This window comes from Salvelinus sp. IW2-2015, linkage group LG14, assembly GCF_002910315.2.
Source record: "Salvelinus sp. IW2-2015 linkage group LG14, ASM291031v2, whole genome shotgun sequence".
Classification (NCBI taxonomy): Eukaryota; Metazoa; Chordata; class Actinopteri; order Salmoniformes; family Salmonidae; genus Salvelinus; species Salvelinus sp. IW2-2015.
Genome location: NC_036854.1, coordinates 21286764 through 21304369, shown reverse-complemented (window position 1 = coordinate 21304369; position 17606 = coordinate 21286764). Strand labels below are relative to the sequence as shown.

The 17606-nt window shown below is 43.1% G+C and overlaps 1 protein-coding gene across 1 annotated transcript in view; it reads right to left on the bottom strand.

Moving 5' to 3' along the window:
- LOC111972962 (protein tyrosine phosphatase non-receptor type 14) overlaps positions 1-17606 on the bottom strand; it is a 107700-nt gene that overhangs the window by 64108 nt on the left and 25986 nt on the right. Inside the window, exon 3 of the mRNA XM_070446775.1 lies at positions 7530-7705. Within this exon, the coding sequence (XP_070302876.1) occupies positions 7530-7705 (176 nt within the window). The remainder of the gene's footprint in view (positions 1-7529; positions 7706-17606) is intronic.

Here is a 17606-nt window from a genome sequence, read left to right as displayed (position 1 = left end):
GATGTCCTAACTGACTTGCCAAAACTATGGTTGAAAAACGAGATTTAATGACCTCAACCTTAGTGCATGTTAAACTTCCGATCTTCAATGTATATCAATCTTAAACAGGATTATCTATTTTGGATGCATCTGAATGGAATTGATGGAGAGAGAAATGACTTGAAGAGAGTGCTCACGTATGCACTAATTTAAACTGGGCGGTTGGATTTAAAGCAAGATATTAGAGTGATAGGCTGTTTTAAAACTCTGCAGTGCAATTTTTAAAAATGTTATCTTTACAAAAGTGACCTGGTCACGTTAGTTTATCTTTACAATTAAAAAATGAGGTACTCCCGAAGCCAATGGAGATGTGTAAATTAGATGGAAGCCAGATGGATATGGGTAAATTAGATGGAAAGCCAGATGGGATATGGGTAAATTAGATGGAAAGCCAGATGATATGGTAAATTAGATGGAAAGCCAGATGGATATGGGTAAATTAGATGGAAGAACCAGATGATATGGGTAAATTAGATGGAAAGCCAGATGAGATGGGTAAATTAGATGGAAAGCCAGATGGTATAGGTAAATTAGATGGAAAGCCAGATGGATATGGGTAAATTAGATGGAAAGCCAGATGGATATGGGTAAATTAAATGGAAAGCCAGATGGATATGGGTCGAATTAGATGGAAAGCCAGATGGATATGGGTAAATTAGATGGAAAGCCAGATGGATATGGTGTAAATTAGATGCACATTCAGTCCTTATATTAATGTAGCATAGGCTATGCTGCAGCAAATGTAGGTCTACCTGTTACAAGAAAAAAAGTTCCTATGATGAGATGATATGTCTACATGCATTGTGAACTGCATTCCACACTGAGATGGCCTGTCTGTCCCCACTCTGAGCGTTGATGATTGATCACGCAGAAAGCAGAGAGAAGGCTGTAGAGAAGCCAGATTTAGACATCACATATCATTTAGCAGTTCCATTTCATGTCATGCCGTTCATATATATAATTGATWAGAATTTACTGGATTCTCACAGTTATTTATCACGGGAAATGGGAGTGGGTTTGGGTGGGAAATTTCTGTAAATCTCAGTAAACCGCTTCCTGCTATTCAACCCTAGTCTGTGCTGTCTGGGGTGTGTGSACTAGCACTCTGAGCTCCACCATCTCTCTCTCCAGCTCTGTGGATTTATCTCTATCAACAATAGAGGAGCAGTGCAGTAGTGGGTCTGTTCAGTGCTATAGGTTGATTCTCCTTTTGGGGCTGCACATCTGTGGGGCAATTTGAGGTGGGGGTGTGATTAGACTCGCTCAGGATGGGGGAGTYGTCACCAAGAGTGAGCTTCTCCTGCTGCGCTCTCTCTTTGATCCCATAAAAGTCCTGCTGAAACTGTTTGAGTTTGCCATGCACCATCCCTGTTCAAGCCCTGTACACGTTGGCAGAGGTTGTTTCAGTTTCATGGTCCTCAATGTCTASTATTCTGAGTTTCCACCATGGAAATCTGAAGAATCTGTTGGATTCTAGCTTAAAATATACTTATTCATGTTCAGAATTTATTGAGTACTTTACATGTATAAGAAATGTATATGTTGGAGTCAATGAAGGGTGAATAGGAACTTGCTGTATGGAAAGTTACTGAGTGAGACAAGGGGAAGTGCAGAAAGTTAATATTCTGTTCAAATTGAATATTTGGAAGGAGGCAAAGAGCAACAGTCTAGTTTCAGTTCCTGATAAGGCAGGTCAGCTGCTGAGGATCTAGGACCATATCTAGGACCATGAGGGATGTGGAACTCAACTCGAGATAAGGTCAACAGTTAAAGAGAGAAGACACTGCTCGGAGGGGGGCCACACACACACACACACGAGGGTCCTATACTTAGGCAGGGCCATGACAATACCGGTAAGATGAACCTAACAACAGAGAAGGAGTGTCTATCTTAGACATGCAAGGAGATGACTGCCTAGTTGGAAGGTATACAGATGTGCTTGTGACTTTGAGCTTTTCATAGATTTTACTCTGTTTGTTCAGAACCTAACACATCTCTCTTGAGAGAGGGGTCTCTGTCTCTCTTTTAGCACTGTGCCATGCCAGGGGATGGGGTGGGAAATTAAGCTGCTTATTTTCCTCTCTTTCTAACAATCAGCAAATAGTGTCTCTGAATTGTCCTTSAGGAGCTTCTTTTTACACTTATTCCATGCAGTGTTCTTTTTTATATCTAAGGGGTACTGTACAGTGATGACCTCTGCACAGGAGGAGGGTATGGAACATAGAGGGCATCAGAGGCCTCTGTATTTGGGTGGGGGAGGCTGTGATGCTCTGCTGCCTTTGTTGGGTTCAAGGGTTTCACACCTCTCACTTCACACCTCAGAGCAACTAGAAGTTGCAGCCGGGACGTCAGTGCTGTCCTAGCAAGCTTTGTAGCTTTGTAGCTTAGCCTACAATTAGCATCAAGTCATTATATATAACAAAATATCTAGAGATTATTGTCTTTTTTATTTTTGGCTTCAGAAGTAGCTTTAGACTGAATATTACTTACTCAGTTTTGGGTTAGATGKTATTTCCAGGTTTCTGCTATGTTTCTTCTGCAGGTTTTGGTTTGCTATACAGTTTGGAATTGTGATTTGGAGTGAAGGTTTTGATGTAGCGGGTAGTATCTTGTATAAGTCCTTGCGAAAATCCAARTTTATATACACTACCGTTCAAAAGTTTGGGGTCACTTAGAAATGTCCTTGTTTTTGAAAGAAAAGCTATTTTTTGGTCCATTAATATAACATAAAATTGATCAGAAATACAGTGTAGATATTGTTAATGTTGTAAATGACTATTGTAGCTGGAAACGGCAGCTGGAATATGGATATGGAATATCTACATAGGCGTACAGAGGCCCATTATCAGCAACCATCACTCCTGTGTTCCAATTCCAGATCTTATTTAGGGGCTTCATAGCAAAGGGAGAAAYAAGTCCTCAACTGGCAGCCTCATTAAATAGTACCCGCAAAACACCAGTCTCAACGTCAACAGTGAAGAGGCGACTCCAGGATGCTGGCCTTCTATGCAGAGTTGCAAAGAAAAAGACATAATCAGACTGGCCAATAAAAAGAAAAGATTAAGATGGGCAAAATAACACAGACACTGGACAGAGGAACTCAGCCTAGAAGGCCAGCATCCCGGAGTCGCCGCTTCACTGTTGACGTTGAGACTGGTGTTTTGCGGATACTGTTTAATGAAGCTGCCAGTTGAGGACTTGTTTCTCCCTTTGCTATGAAGCCCCTAAATAAGATCTGGTGTAACCAATTATACCTTCAGAAGTCAAATAATTAGTTAAATAAAGTCCACCTGTGTGCAATCTAAGTGTCACATGATCTTAGTATATATATACCTGTTCTGAAAAGCCCCAGAGTCTGCAACACCCTTAAGCAAGGGGCACCACCAAGCAAGCGGCAGCATGAAGACCAAGGAGCGCGCCAAACAGGTCAGGGACAAAGTTKTGGAGAAGTACAGATCAGGGTTGGGTTATAAAAAATATCAGAAACTTTGAACATCCCATGGAGCACCATTAAATCCATTATTAAAAAATKGAAAGAATWYGGCACCACAACAAACCTGCCAAGAGAGKRCCGCCCACCAAAACTCACAGACCAGGCAAGGAGAGCATTAATCAGAGGCAACAAAGAGACCAAAGATAACCCTGAAGGAGCTGCAAAGCTCCACAGCGGAGATTGGAGTATCTGTCCATAGGACCACTTTAAGCYGTACACTCCACAGAGCTGGGCTTTATGGAAGAGTGGCCAGAAAAAAGCCATTGCTAAAGAAGAAAAATAAGCAAACACGTTTGGTGTTTGCCAAAAGGCATGTGGGAGACTCCCCAAACATATGGAAGAAGGTACTCTGGTCAGATGAGACTAAAATGTAGCTTTTTGGCCATCAAGGAAAACGCTATATCTGGCGCAAACCCAACAACTCTCATCACCCTGAGAACACCATCCCCACAGTGAGGCATGGTGGTGGCAGCATCATGAAACTGGTCAGAATTGAAGAAATGATGGATCGCGCTAAATAGAGGGAAATCCTTGAGGGAAACCTGTTTCAGTCTGCCAGAGATTTGAGACTGGGACAGAGGTTTACCTTCCAGCGGGACAATGACCCTAAGCATACTGCTAAATCAACACTCGAGTGGTTTAAGGGGAAACATTTAAATGTTTTGGAATGGCCTAGTCAAAGCCCAGACCTCAATACAATTGAGAATCTGTGGTATGACTTAAAGATTGCTGTACACCAGTGGAACCCATCCAACTTGAAGGAGCTGGAGCAGTTTTGTCTTGAAGATTGGGAAAAAATCCCAGTGGCTAGATGTGCCAAGCTTATAGAGACATACCCCAAGAGGCTTGCAGCTGTAATTGCTGCAAAAGGTGTCTCTACAAATGTCACGTTCCTGACCTTATTTCCTTTGTTTTGTCTTTGTTTAGTTGGTCAGGACGTGAGCTGGGTGGGCATTCTATGTTATGTGTTTCTATGTTGGGTTCATTGTTATTAGCCTGATATGGTTCTCAATCAGGGGCAGGTGTTTTACGTTTCCTCTGATTGAGAACCATATTAAGGTAGGCTGTTCTCACTGTTTGTTGGTGGGTGATTGTTCCTGTGTCAGTGTTTGTGCCACACGGGACTGTTTCGTTTCGTTCGTTCGTGTGTTCCGTCCTGTTCGTGCGTTCATGTGGTTGTTCTCAGTTCAGGTCTGGTTCACGTCGTTTGTTATTTTGTAGTTTGTTCAAGTGTTTTCAGTCTTCGTTTAAATAAACGAGATTATGTCTTCACAATACGCTGCATTTTGGTCCGATCCTTGCTCCTCCTCAGACGAGGAGGAGGACGAGCGTTACAACAAAGTATTGACTTTGGTGGGGTAAATATTTATGCACGCTCAAGTTTTCAGTTTTTTTGTATTATTCTTGTTTGTTTTACAAGAAAAAATATTTTGCATCTTCAAAATGGTAGGCATGTTGTGTAAATCAAATGATACAAACCACCCAAAACTATTTTAATTCCAGATTTTAAAGCAAACAAAATAGGAAAAATGCCACGGGGGGTGAGTACTTTCGCAGGCCACTGTACAGTGTTGTAATGATGTGCAAATAGTTAAAGTACAACATTCTGCCACTGTGTACTCTCTGTTTAGGGCCAAATATTATTCTAGTTTGCTCTGTTTTTTTGTAAATTATTTCCAATGTGTCAAGTTATTCTCTTTTTGTTTCTCATTATTTGGTGGGTCTAATTGTGATGCTGTCCTGGGGCTGTGGGGTTATTTGGTGTTTTTACGTTGTACACTGAGGATATTTTTTGCGTGCAGAGTCTCAATTTGGTTTGTCCCATTTTGTGAATTCTTTGTTGTGAGCGGGGACCCCAGGAACCTCACAACCATAAAGGGCAATGGGTTCTATAACTGATTCAGTATTTTTTGCCAGATCCTAATTGGTATGTCAAATTTTATGTTCCTTTTGATGGCATAGAAGTCCCTTCTTGCCTTGTCTCTCAGGTCGTTCACACACACAGACACTCCTTCTCTGTCTCTCTCTCTTTCTCTCAATTCAAAGATATTTATTGGCATGGGAAACATGTTTACATTGCCAAAGCAAGTGAAATAGATAATCAACAAACCCCACCTCTCTCTCTCTCACACACACACACAAACCCCTCACTCTCACTCAAGAGCTGGTGTCCACTTCCACCACTGTCTGACACTGTTTTTCTTAGCTGAAGTTGCTTTGGACAAGATTCACACACACACACCACACCACACCACACACACAATCCCCCCTCCCTACCTTCCCTACACATGCCTCTTGATGTTTTGATGGTAAGTTGAAAATGGCCTGTGGTGATATAGACCCATCTGTATCTGACCCCGAGAAATTCTACACAGAGGTCAAGCCCACTACGGCAACATCAGAGGGACACATTTCACCGACATCACAAGGCTGTCTGCCCCCTGCCAGTTAACCTCCAGGCCTGGCTTTAGAGAGCTCAACAGAACATCTTTAAAAAGCCATGCAGCTTTTTACATATACAGGAATTTGGTCTAGTTTCCAGTCCAACTCTTCAAAGAGCCAGGCAGCTACTGTACTGTACCTAAATCTAGACAAGCTCAATCTGTTCACCCAGAGCCACACACATCGAATGTCATTTCATAATTCCCCCAGGCGGATTCTAAAGCCTTTAGTGAAATGGTTGATACTCGGCCATGCCTCTGTAGCATAAGATTCAATGAAACCACTCACAGAGAAAACATTTTTCTCTCAAATAGGGAGCAAACCACTTGCTACTGCAGCAGACAATACGCTAGACAAATTAGATTGTGGTTTCATGTCTCGTAGTAAACAGAGGGAGGAATGTGTGGTGTGTGTCAGTATGTGTTCCTATAACTAAGATCTGAGGCCTGTTTTAATAAGCGTTCTCTCTCTGTCTGTCTAGACATTGTTATGATACCCACTGCCTKCCCTGCCACTCCAAACTAACAGTCAGTCCTCTGAAGCAGGCTCAACAACAAGCCTGGGTTATAGAGGAAAAACATCACAATAACACTACTTAACCCGTGTCTAGGGTGTGATACAACACCATCTAATAGAGGGTGTGGTATGGTACTGTCCTGTGGTCTGTCATGAGGCATGTGAGGCCTTGGAACAGGGACAGATAATCAGTATGTTATTGGGCCATGATAGAGGATAGAGGTAGAGTGTAAGGTATTAAGGTATAGGGTGTAGTGTATGTTACCCGGTGACCTAATCCAGGTGGGACACATTGAGCACATAAAAAAAAGGTACAGGCCAGGGACAGTGGATGGGTATGGTATGGAGCCATGGTAGAGTGTTTGGTTGAGGGTGTAGGGTTTAGGCTGTAGTGTCATCTGGTGACCCAGAGTTCGATACTGCGACCAAAACAGTCGCATTTGCRACCGTTTGACTTGGCAGTGTGACACACATTTTTAATTGGTCTCAAGGACACCAGTGAAAGAATTTGACCTGGTCACGTTAGTTTTGGTTCACAATTTTATTCAAACGGTAATGTGCAATTGACCAAAAATAAACGGCATGGGAATGCCATGTGATGGCATGGGAATGCCCCTGTTTGTGTGTGTCAAGGCTCGACATCCGGGCCAGTCAATCATCCCCGTCTGTGGCCCAGCGGAAAAAATATTGTAATAATGCTATTTTTTATCTAGGCTATATAACTGATAAAAAAACTGATGGATTTCCAAAGCTGTTCGCTATGTCGATTATTTATCACACGTGCACTGCACACATACAGTATAGCCTAGATAATCTGTGAGGCAGAGAACGCACAGATCTCCAACAGCTGGTTGATGCATGGAGCAAAGAACGACAACGGTAGGAGAGATGTTCCAAGTTATGATATCTACCAGTAGATGCTGAGGCAAGAATGGGTTTAGGTTGTAGCGTTACCTGTTCACCTGCTCAGGCAGGACACGTTGGGGTGAAGGGTTTAGTGTGTAGGATGTAGGGTTTAGGCTGTAGTACATAGTGTTACCTGGTGACCTCCTGCTCAAGGCGTGACACATTGGGGACGTAGAACATGACCCCGAAGAAGAGCAGTGGCTCGTTGCCAAACTTATCCAGCTGTTTCTTCAGAGGCTTCTCCAGCTCGACCCAGCGCTGGGACTGGGGCTGGGCCTTCCCCTGGAACCACAGGCCAAAATAATGGGTCTGGGGGGGAGAGACAGAGGAAGAAAGTCATGATTACACATTACAGACATACATATTATTATTGCATCTGAAAGAAGGTTTGTTTCCACAGAGACAGCAGCAGCATGTCGAGAAAGGTATGGTGGTCCTGCTTGAGATACAGTGCATTCGGGAAAGTATTTTTCTACATTTTGTTACGTTACAGCCTTATTCTAAAATGTATTAAATCGTTTTTTCCTCATCAATCTACACACAATACCCCATAATGACAAAGCAAAATCAGGTTATTACAAATTTTAGCAAATGTATAAAAAAAAAACTTAAATATCCCCTTTACATAAGTATTCAGACCCTTTACTCAGTACTTTGTTGAAGCACCTCTGGCAGCGATTACAGCCTTGAGTCTTCTTGGGTATGACGCTACAATCAATCAAATGTATTTATAAAGCCCTTTTTACATCATGCGATGTCACGAAGTGCTATACAGAAACCCAGTCTAAAACCCCAAACAGCAAGCAATGCAAACGTAGAAGCACGGTGGCTAGGAAAAACTTCCTAGAAAGGCAGGACCCTAGAAAGAAACCTAGAGAGGAACCAGGCTCTGAGGGGTGGCCAGTCCTCTTCTGGCTGTGCCGGGATGAGATTATAACAGTACATGGCCAAGATGTTCAAACTTTCATAGATGACCAGCAGGGTCAAAAATAATAATAATCACAGTGGTTGTAGAGTGTGCAACAGGTCAGCACCTCAGGAGTTAAATGTCAGTTGGCTTTTCAAAGCCGAGCATTCAGAGTTAGAGACAGCAGGTGCGGTAGAGTGAGAGAGTCGAAAACAGCAGGTCCGGGACAAGGTAGCACGTCCGGTGAACAGGTCAGGGATCCAAAGCCGCAGGCAGAACAGTTGAAACTGGAGCAGCAGCACGACCAGGTGGACTGGGGACAGCAAGGAGTCATCAGGCCAGGTAGTCCTGAGGCATAGTCCCAGGGCTCAGGTCCTCCGGGAGGGGAGGGGAGGGAGAGGGAGAGAGAATTAGAGGGAGCATACTTAAATTCACACAGGATACCGGATAAGACAGGAGAAATACTCCAGACATAACAGACTGAACCTACTCCCCGACACATAAACTATTGCAGCATAAATACTGGAGGCTGAGACAGGAGGGGTCGGGAGACACTGTGGAGGGCCAACCAGGCAGGATACAAGCTTGGCACAGCTGTATTTTGAGAGTTTCACCTATTCTTCTCTGCAGATCCTCTCAAGCTCTGTCATGTTGGATAGGGAGCATCTCTGCACAGCTATTTTCAGGTCTCTCCAGATATGTTAGATCGGGTTCAAGTCCGGGCTCTGGCGGTGCCACTCAAGGACATTCAGAGACTTGTCCCCAAGCCACTCCTGCGTTGTCTTGGCTGTGTGCTTAGGGTTGTTGTCCTGTTGGAAGGTGGACTTTCGCCCAAGCCTGAGGTCCTGAGTGCTCTGGAGTAGGTTTTCATCAAGGATCTCTCTGTACTTTGCTCAGTTATTACTTCCCTTGATCATGACGAGACTCCCAGTAACTTCCACTGAAAGACATTCCCACAGAATGATGCTGTCACCACCATGCATCACCGTAGCGATGGTGCCAGGTTCCCTCCAGACGTGACGCTTGGCATTCAGGCCAAAGACTTCAATCTTGGTTTTATCAGACCAGGCTTGCGTTTGGTTACTCTACAATAAAGGCCTGATTGGTGGAGTGCTGCATAAATGGTTCTCCTTCTGGAAGGTTCTCCCATCTCCACAGAGGCACTCCGGAGCTCAGTCAGAGTGACCATCGGGTTCTTGGTCACCTCCCTGACCAAGATTCTTCTCCCCAATTGCTCATTATGGCTGGGCATCTAGCTCTAGGAAGAGTCTTGGTGGTTCCAAACTTCTTCCATTTAAGAATGATGGAGGCCACTTTGTTCCAGGGAACCTTCAATGATGCAGACATTTTTTTAGTACCCTTCCCCAAATCTGTGCCTCGACACAATCCTGTCTCGGAGCTCTTCTTTCGACCTCATGGCTTAGTTTTGCCTGGCCATGCAGTCATGAGTGAACAGGGAGTACAGTAGGGGACTGTGCACGCACCCCTGAGGGGCCCCGGTGCTGAGGATCAGCGTGGCGGATGTGTTGTTACCTACCCTTACCACCTGGGTCAGGAAGTCCAGGATCCAGTTGCAGAGGGAGGTGTTTAGTCCCAGGGTCCTTAGCTTAGTGATGAGCTTTGAGGGTACTATGGTGTTGAATGCTGAGCTGTAGTCAATGAATAGCATTCTCACATAGGTGTTCCTTTATCCAGGTGTGAAATGGCAGTGTGGAGTGCAATAGAGATTGCATCATCTGTGGATCTGTTGGTGTGGTATGCAAATTGGAGTGGGTCTGGGGTTTCTGGGATACTGGTGTTGATGTGAGCCATGACCAGCCTTTCAAGGTTTTCATGGCTACAGACGTGAGTACTACGGGTCGGTAGTCATTTAGRCAGGTTACCTTAGTGTTCTTGGGCACAGGGACTATGGTGGTCTGCTTRAAACATGTTGGTATTATAAACATTTCAAAATGCCCCTAATTAACCATATATGGTCAAAACCATCACTTTAAAGACGGCGGGAATATACAACACTATGTCATGAAATAGCCTACAACGGCGCAACCCGTTTTCGAGACTACATTAGAGGTGCTAGTGTAAGAGATTGAATACAACCACAAGGTTTTATTTGGCTAGCTCAGTTGAGGTAAACCCCCCCCCSCCCCCCCCAAAAAAAACAGCTACAAAGAAAAGCCCATTAGGACAATTCAACTTGCTTTAGCAATGGCAAATTTACCATCCTCAACAAGCCCTCCATCCTCAACAAGCCATCCATCCTCAACAAGCCATCCATCCTCAACAAGCCATCCATCCTCTAGGCCAACATTGCTGTTCTGCAGAATGAACGAGTTGTGCATTACACCTGGCCACCACATTGAGCAGTGTTTTTTTGCGCATCACATAACCTATCACCAGCACATCAAGAGTGGAAGCCTTTTCTGTTCACATATTTGAACTCGTTTTGGTATGGTGCTTTTGGGGCTATGTGTGTGCAGTCTATTGCTCCGTTCGCATTTCTGAACCAATTGATGGTAAAACAAACATCAAATTTCCCAAATTGTTCCCAAATTGATGTGCACTGGAATGGCATGTGTTTTCTCTTTAGTAGGAATTAAATCCTCGCAAAGATCCTATACGATTGGTTTTGTGAAACAATATCTGATGAGCCAATCTGTACTTTCTGGAAAAAAAGTTCTACCGATCTTTAAAATGCACTGTGTGAAAAGCATCGTGTGACAAATCTTCCAACACAGCAAGATCAGCCATCTCTCTTTCCATTTCCATTATCACAGTCTTTTATAGTATTTCAACAAAGGTTTCACTTTCACACATGCCTCTAATTAAACAAATTACTGTACTTTATATTGATTATTATCGTAACAAATGCACTGACGTGGGCAAATTATATCTAGCCTTTCAAGATGTTTCACGAATTCAAAATGGATATACGATTAAATAGAAAAACGATTTCATCATTACTCTCCCAATTTCAACATATATTTCCCCATGCTTGACAAGCAGCTTCTACAACTTGGCACTACGCATGCTCATGGCAGTGCATACATTTCCGTTGATATTGATACATTTCACACTTTGCATGGAAATGATCCCACACATGGTTTAAGCACAGATGTGTGTATACACATGGTTAATAAATGAGGCCCCAGGTGTCATGGCCGTTGAATGAAGAGGACCAAGGTGCAGCGTGGTGAGCGTACATATTCCCTTTTATTAGGTGATGATGCCGACAAAACAATAACCAATACCAAACAACCGTGACGCTTAAGGCTAAGTGCCACAAACAAAGTTAACCTCCCACAAAGACAGGTGGGAAAAAGGGATACCTAAGTATGGTTCTCAATCAGAGACAACGATAGACAGCTGTCCCTGATTGAGAACCCTACCCGRCCAAAACATAGAAAWACAAATAATAGAACTAAAGAACATAGAATACCCACCCCAAATCACACCCTGACCAAACCAAATAGAGACATAAAAAGGATCTCTAAGGTCAGGGCGTGACACCAGGTGTGTCTAGCTGGACTTTAGTTGGATTGAGAATAGAATGTTCCAAATCCAACAGTATTTTTATCCTGCTGTTGTATTTAAAAAAAAATACCTCTATGTCTGTCTGTCTGTCTGTGTGTCTGTGTGTCTGTGTGTCTGTGTGTGTGTGTGTGTGTGTGTGTGTGTGTGTGTTCAGCACACCTGTTTCTAAAGGCCAGGTGCAAAGTCAATTATTTGTTATGTGCGTCAGAGTGTGACCTTTAAGTAATTGTATATGTGGAGTGTGTATGTGTCACCTGGAATCCTCAACTTTGCTGTATCGCTTTAGGTGATACACACACACATTCACACACTTCATACGAAACACACAAGTCCATCCACTTCCACACAGCCTATGATCAAAACTTTGAATTTAATTAAATTACATTTCAGGTGGACACACCTTCAAATTAGTGGTATTCGCATATTTTAGCTACACCTGTTGCTGAAAGGAGTATAAACTCGAGCACACAACCATGCAATCTCCATAGACAAACATTGGCAGTAGAATGGCCTAACTGAAGATCTTAAGTGACTTTCAACGTGGCACCGTCATAGAACACCACCTTTCCAACAAGTCAGTTCGTAAAATTTGGCTCAGCTGTTAGGTGCAACAATGGCTCATCCGCAAAGTGGAAGGGTACACAAGCTCACAGAACAGGACCGCTGAGTGCTGAAGCGCGTAGGGCGTAAAAATCGTATGTCCTCGGTTGCAACACTCACTACTGAGTTCCAAACTGCCTCTGGAAGCACCTTCAGCACAAGAACTGTTCGTTGGGAGCTTCGAGATATGGGTTTCCATGGCCGAGCAGCTGGACCAAGCCTAAGATCAACATGCGGAATGCCAAGCGTCGGCTGGAGTGGTGTAAAGCTTGCAGCCATTGGACTGGAGAAATGGAAACGTGTTCTCTGGAGTGATGAATCACGCTTCACCATCTGGCAGTCCGATGGACGAATCTGGGTTTGGCGAATGCCAGGAGAACGCTAACTGCCCCAATGCATAGTGCCAACTGTAAAGTTTGGTGGAGGAGGCATAATGGTCTGGGGCTGTTTTTCATGGTTCAGGCTAGGCACATTAGTTCCAGTGAAGGGACATTTTAACGCTACAGCATAAAATGACATTCTTGGCAAATCTGTGCTTCCAACTTTGTAGCAACGGTTTGGTAAAGGCCCTTTCCTGTTTCAGCATGCACTCGTTCACAAAGTGAGGTCCATACAGAAATTGTTTGTCGAGTTCGGTGTGGCATAACTTGAATGGCCTGCACAGAGCCCTGACCCCAACCCCATCAAACACCTCTGGGATGAATTGGAATGCTGACTGCGAGCCAGGCCTAATCGCCCAACATAAGTGCCCGACCTCACTAATGATTTTGTGGCTGAATGGAAGCAAGTCCCTGCAGCAATGTTCCAACATCTAGTGGAAAGCCTTCCCAGAAGAGTGGAGGCTTTTATAGCAGCAAAGGGGGGACCAACTCCATATTAATGTCCATGATTTTGGAATGAGATGTTCAACRAGCAGGTCCACATACTTTTGGTAATGTAGTGTACATACAGTTAAAGTCGGAAGTTTACATACACCTTAGCCAAATACATTTAAACTCAGTTTTTCACAATTCCTTACATTTAATCCTTGTAAAAATTCCCTGTCTTAGGTCAGTTAGGATCAACACTTTATTTTAACAATGTGAATGTCAAAATAATAGTAGAGAGAATTATTTATTTCAGCTTTTATTTCTTTCATCACATTCCCAGTGGGTCAGAAGTTTACATACACTCAAATATATTTTGGTAGCATTGCCTTAAATGTTTTAACTTGGGTCAAACGTTTAACGTAGCCTTCCACAAGCTACCCACATAAGTTGGGTGAATTTGGCCCATTCCTCCTGACAGAGCTGGTGTAACTGGTCAGGTTTGTAGGCCTTCTTGCCGCACACGCTTTTTCAGTTCTTCCCACTAATTTTCCATAAGATTGAGGTCAGGGCTTTGTGATGGCCACTCCAATACCTTGACTTTGTTGTCCTTAAGCCATTTTTGCCACAACTTTGGAAGTATGCTTGGGGTCATTGTCCATTTGGAAGACCATTTGCGACCAAGCTTTAACTTCCTGACTGATGTCTTGAGATGTTGCTTCAATATATCCACATCATTTCCTGCCTCATGATGCCATCTATTTTGTGAAGTGCACCAGCCCCTCTGCAGCAAAGCACCCCCACAACATGATGATGCCACCCCCGTGCTTCACGGTTGGGATGGTGTTCTTCGGCTTGCAAGCCTCCCCCTTTTTCCTCCAAACATAACGATGGTCATTATGGCAAACAGTACCCTTTTTGTTTCATCCGACCAGAGGACATTTCTCCAAAAAGTACGATATTTGTCTCCATGTGCAGTTGCAAACCGTAGTCTGGCTTTTTTTATGGCGGTTTTGGAGCAGTGGCTTCTTCCTTGCTGAGCGGCCTTTCAGGTTATGTCGATATAGGACTTGTCTTACTGTGGATATAGATACTTTTGTACCAGTTTCCTGCACCATTTCACAAGATCCTTTGCTGTTGTTCTGGGATTGATTTGCACTTTTTGCACCAAAGTACATTCATCTCTAGAAGACAGAACGCGTCTCCTTCCTGAGCGGTATGAYGGCTGCGTGGTCCCATGGGGTTTATACTTGCGTACTATTGTTTGTACAGATGAACGTGGTACCTTCAGGCATTTGGAAACTGCTCCCAAGGATGAACCAGACTTGGGAGCAGGTCTACAATTTTTGAGGTCTTGACTGATTTATTTTGATTTTCCCATGATGTCAAGCAAAGAGGCACCGAGTTTGAAGGTAGGCCTTGAAATACATCCACAGKTACATCTCCAAGTGACTCAAATGATGTCAATTAGCCTATCAGAAGCTTCTAAAGCCATGACATCATTTTCTGGAATTTCCCAAGCTGTTTAAAGGCACAGTCAACTGTATGTAAACTTCTGACCCACTGGAATTGTGATACAGTGAATTAAAAGTGAAACAATTGTTGGAATAATTACTTGTGTCATGAACAAAGTAGATGTCCTAACCGACTTGCYAAAATTATAGTTTGTTAAGATTATAGTTTGTTAACAAGAAATTTGTGGAGTGGTTGAAAAACGAGTTTTAATGACTCCAACCTAAGTGTATGTAAACTTCCGACTTCAACTGTACATACACACACACACATACACACAGTCTCAGACACCCATCAATCACACACTCCTGGCGCTGTCAGGATGAGCTGTGGTGAAAGACGAGACACATYAGCAATGAAAGGAGAGAGAAAGAGAGTGAAAGAGAGAAAGATTGTTATTTTTTGACCATAGTCAGGCCTGCCGTGTAGGTGTAGTGTTTGGGTAGGTGGGGAAGAGAGGGGGTTAGATAGAGGTAGGGGGGTAAATGGAGAGGAAAGGGGGTTAGACAGAGGCTGAAGCGGGGGTGTAACTGTACCTTGTATTTATGACATATCTGATGCCTGGGAAATATCACAACATTGTGTGAGTACGCACTACATTGCCTCTCCCACATACACGCATGCACAACGCACGCATTCACACTTACACACACACACACACACACACAAGTACACACAGGTTCACACAGGCATACACATACACATTGATCTGTGTTTACAACAGTGAACAAACAAACATACACATACTAAACAATGCAGACCAAGCCCAAGTCTGTCTTAAATGGGTTTGAAGCTTTAACAAGCATTGTTAACTCTGAACTGGGCTGTAATGAGGAAAACCTCCATATAGGCCAGAACAGTCAAACAGGATGAGAAGGGGGAGAGGGTGAGGGAGATGGAGGAGAGGAGGAGAAGAAAAAAATTAGATAGTGTGAAAAGGAGCAAAGGAGGAGAGAGAAAAGTTGCCGAGGTCAAAGAAAAGGAATCAAAAAGAGAGTGAGAAAAGGAGGGAGGAAGGAGAGAACAAGAAAGGAAGGGAATGACAATAAAAACATGAGCTCAGTCTCTAAACCAGCAGATATTTATCATCGAATGACGAGGAGGAGGTGGGAGTTTGAGAGAGGGCGATGGAAAGGGGGAGGTGGGGGTAGTGGGTCTGGGGACGGGTATCTCTTTCTCCTGCAGTGAATGGAGGACAAAGAGATGCTATGCTTCGTTAGAGAAAGACAAGAGCCCCTATGGAGAGACGGAGCGGAGGGCAGAGAAAAATACACAGGGCCTGCAGAGAGACACGTGGCAGAGATACACACACACACAGTCCTCTGTCTCTGTCAAACACACACAACACCTACAGTGCGTTCAGAAAGTATTCCCACCCCTTGACTTTGTCCACATTTTGTTGTGTTACAGCCTGAATTTAAAATTGATTAAATTGAGATTTTGTGTCACTAGCCTGCCTACACACAATACCCCATAATGTCAAAKAGGAATTATGTTTTTACACATTTTTACAAATTAATAAAAAATGAAAAGCTGAAATGTCTTGAGTCAATAAGTATTCAATCCCTTTATTATGGCAAGCTTAAATAAGTTCAGAAGTAAAAATATGCTTAATAAGTTGCATGGACTCTGTGTGCAATAATAGTGGTTAACATGATTTTTGAATGACTACCTCATCTCTGTACCCCACACAATTATATGTCGAGCAGTGAATTTCAAACACAGATTCAACCTCAAAGACCAGGTAAGTTTTCCAATGCCTCGCAAAGAAGGACACCTATTGGTAGATAGGTAAAAAAAGCAGACATTGAATATCCCTTTGAGCACAGTGAAGTTATTAATTACACTTTGGATGGTGTATCAATACACCCTGCACTACACAGATACAGGAGTCCTTCCTTACTCAGTTGCCGGAGAGGAAGGAAACCGCTCAGGGATTTCACCATGGTGAATTTAAAACAGTTACAGAGTTTAATGGCTGTGATAGGAGAAAACTGAGGATGGATCAACAACATTGTAGTTACTCCACAATACTAACGTAAATGACAAAGTGGAAGGAAAGAGTTCTGTACAGAATAAAAATATTCCAAAACATGGATTCTGCTTGCAATAAGGCACTAAAGTAAAACTGAATATAATGTGGCCAAGGAATAGGACGTTTTTAGGAGGATACAAATAAACAGAATACAGCTATAAGCACAGGCAACATGGTTCAGTCTGCGTTCCAACAGACACAGAGACGAATGCACCTTTCAGCAGGACAATAACCTAAAACACTAGCTGAAGTCTACACTGGAGTTKTTTACCAAGACGACATTGAATGTCCCCGAGTGGCTGTATGGCAATGATCAACAATCAACTTAACAGACCTTGAATAATTTTWTTAAGAATAATGGACAAATGTTGTAAGCTCTTAGAGACTTACCCAGAAAGACTCACAGTTGTAATCACTACCAAAGGTGATTCTAACATGTATTGACTCAGGGGTGTGAATACTTATGTAAATGAGACATTTCTGTATTTCATATCCAATAAACGAGCAAAAAGTTATAAAACCTGTTTTCACTTTGTCATTATGGGGTATTATGTGTAGATGGGTGAGAAAAAGATATATATTTGATCCATTTTGAATTCAGGCTGTAACACAACAAAATGTTGAACAAGTCAAGGTGTGTGAATACTTTCTGAATACTTTCTGATCTTCCCTAGATCTAACCATGCCATCTCACCTTCACTGACATACACAGACAAGCACACACACAATAACTATATGTTCTTTTTTCCAATCAGTGTTGCTGATTGTGAACAGTGTTGTGTGTGTGCTTGTGTACGCATATCTTTCTGTTTATGTGGG